The sequence below is a fragment of the Kryptolebias marmoratus genome, unplaced genomic scaffold (genome assembly GCF_001649575.2).
Source record: "Kryptolebias marmoratus isolate JLee-2015 unplaced genomic scaffold, ASM164957v2 Scaffold184, whole genome shotgun sequence".
In the NCBI taxonomy this organism is placed as follows: domain Eukaryota; kingdom Metazoa; phylum Chordata; class Actinopteri; order Cyprinodontiformes; family Rivulidae; genus Kryptolebias; species Kryptolebias marmoratus.
Window position 1 is genome coordinate 5958 of NW_023665918.1, and position 2448 is coordinate 8405.

The window sequence follows — 2448 nt, forward strand, 5'->3', positions numbered from 1 at the left end:
GTGAGCGAAGAAGGTTCTGATGGTTCTACAGGGTTTATGGAGGAGATCTGAAGAGTTAAAAGAGCCTTCACTTCCTGTTTGGAAGCTCAGAGACGATGGAAGTCAATGAGAGTTTGGGTGTGTGACCTCTGACCTCTGAGAGGACACCATCCGTCCTCCAGCAGAGAGACACTGGGTGGAAGGAGACAGAAACACTGAAGTCTGGATGGAGGACTGGGTTTGACACCACTGATGTTTATGGGGACTTTTGTCTCCGTCCTACGATGCTCTGCTAACAAAGGTCAAAGGTCACTGTTCCTGCTCCAACACTTGCCTTGATAGTTTTTATATTTTTTCCAAAACTGCAGGAAGAGTTGAGACAAAAACTGAGAGCAACAGAAGAAGAACAAGAAATAAGTTGCTTTACTGATTACAGATCCTCCTCTTCCTCACTCAGGAAGTGAAGAAGATCTTATCTGTGAGCGCAGTGAACCATCATAAACTCGGACCCGAGTCGGGTTCCAGGATGTTCTGAGTTCAGAACCTGCAGAGAAACTCCTGTAAAATTTCCTCTGAGCTTTAACACGTGCAACTTTCACATTCAGGAACAACACACCATTAAATTCACCTTCATTTTATTTTGAAAGCACCAAAACAGGAAACATTTGTCACTTTACAGGAAACAGTTTCTTCTTCAAGCCATCTTCTGAAGCACGTCACATTCACACTGAGCAGAAATATGCTGCTGTCTGAACGCTCACACCTGCACACCTGACCAGGTAGAACCAGGTCCACCCCGGTCTGAGGAAACTAGGATCAGTGGACTGCAGGTCCTGGAGGTCCCGAAGGTCCCGAAGGTCCTGGAGGTCCCGAAGGTCCCGAAGGTCCCGGAGGTCCTGAAGGTCCTGAAGGTCCTGGAGGTCCTGAAGGTCTTGAAGGTCCTGAAGGTCCTGGAGGTCCTGGAGGTTCTGGAGGTTCTGGAGGTCCTGGAGGTCCTGCACTTTCAGTCCTGGAGTGAGCAGCAGCTTCTTCAGGCTCGCCACCTGAACACCTGTACAGGTAAGTTTAATTGTTAACTTTCTTATTCAGTCCAGTTGTGAATCACATGATCCAACAGCTGCACGCATCAGTGTCTTATAAAAGGAACCAATCCTGTCAGCAAATGGGCGGGGCTAACCTGTCTTCACCTGTGTCAGATCAGCGGCGCCAGATTCATTTTTTAAGTGGGGGGGGTTTCCGCACCTTGAATGTCAGGAGCACGTGCTCAGGTCTGCCACACGGTGATGTCAGAACTTCATCAGAAGAACTTCAATCATCAGATCAAAGGAAAAACTTCTGAGGATTCCTCTGTTTATCTGAGCTAAAGTCCGGTATTAGTTAAATAGATAACTTCTCTCTGTTCACGCTGAAAAGCCACCAGCTTCATCTGGGATTCTTGTTTATGAAGTCATTTATTAGGAATGATGCCCCAGAAGTGCTCTACCGACTGCCCATATATGGAAGTCGCTGTGACAGCGCACCTGACTCGGCAGGTAATCAGCGCTCAGCTTTAAGAGCAGGTAGATCCTGTGCTGGTGACTCTGGCAGAGGTATGTTCTTTAACATTCGTCTTGGGAGGCGGCTTTAGCTTCTTATTTCCGCCGCTGACTGGTTGGCCTGCACTTTTATTTTCAGTTTTTCAGTTTCAGAGAAGAAGTATTTCTTTTTGGTAACAGTTGAAACGTATTTTTTCTGTTGGCTCATTTTATTTGCTGTTTTATTTAGATTGAAGAGACGAGTGAGTTTTATTCCTTTGTTGTTTTCAACAGGGATTTTTGTGTGAGAGTGGGGAGCACTTCTGTGTTTTTATATAATTTGTTATTAATTATTCCTCCATTAAATAGTCTAAATTGTGTTTCAAGTGTCTGCAGAGATCCCGAGTGTCTGCAGAGATCCCGAGTGTCTGCAGCGATCCCGAGTGTCTGCAGCGATCCCGAGTGTCTGCAGAGATCCTGAGTGACGTCAGACCTGGATGGACTGAGGTCCGGATTATTTTCTTCTTCTGTTGTTTCTGAGATGTTCACATGAACAGAGCCTGCATCTTCTGCACGAAGCGTCCTGCCAGCAGCACTGTTCCAAACCCAGGCTGCCTTTGGGACGTGCAAAGTATACAACAAGTTGTTGTGAAGGGTTTGTGTAATTGTTGTGAAGGGGTTGTGAAGTTGTTTGTGTAGTTGTTGTCTTTGTGACCTACATTTCAGCGGCGGCGCTTGGCAGGAAGCGGTTCTCCTCTCCGTCCAGGATCCCGTGGTACAGACTGATCTCCTGTTCCAGCCGCTGCTTGTTGCTTAGCAACATGTCGTAGTCACGGCACTGCTGCTCGATCTCGCTGTGCACGTCAGCAAGCTCCGCCTCTAACTTCACCACAACCGAACCCAGGTTGTGCAGCTCCACGTCGTGCCAGTGCCGAGCGTCACTCAGCGAGTTGTG

The 2448-nt window shown here is 47.5% G+C and overlaps 1 protein-coding gene across 1 annotated transcript; it reads right to left on the reverse strand.

The window, feature by feature from the left end:
• Window positions 1–597: 597 nt before the first annotated feature.
• On the reverse strand, window positions 598–2442 carry LOC108229496 (cuticle collagen 1-like). The gene is made up of 2 exons (XM_017405166.1): window positions 2213–2442; window positions 598–1030 (listed from the first exon to the last, which is right to left on the reverse strand). The coding sequence occupies exons 1-2, from the start codon at window positions 2314–2316 to the stop codon at window positions 796–798; spliced, it is 339 nt and encodes a 112-aa protein (XP_017260655.1). The 5' UTR covers window positions 2317–2442; the 3' UTR covers window positions 598–795.
• Between the last annotated feature and the right edge of the window lie 6 nt (window positions 2443–2448).

Coding starts and splice junctions, on each gene's coding strand:
- LOC108229496 (XM_017405166.1), bottom strand. CDS start 2,316: ATGTTGCTAAGCAACAAGCAGCGGCTGGAACAGGAGATCAGTCTGTAC. Junction 1,031..2,212: donor CCAAGCGCCGCCGCTGAAAT/GTAGGTCACAAA, acceptor TTACCTGTACAG/GTGTTCAGGTGGCGAGCCTG.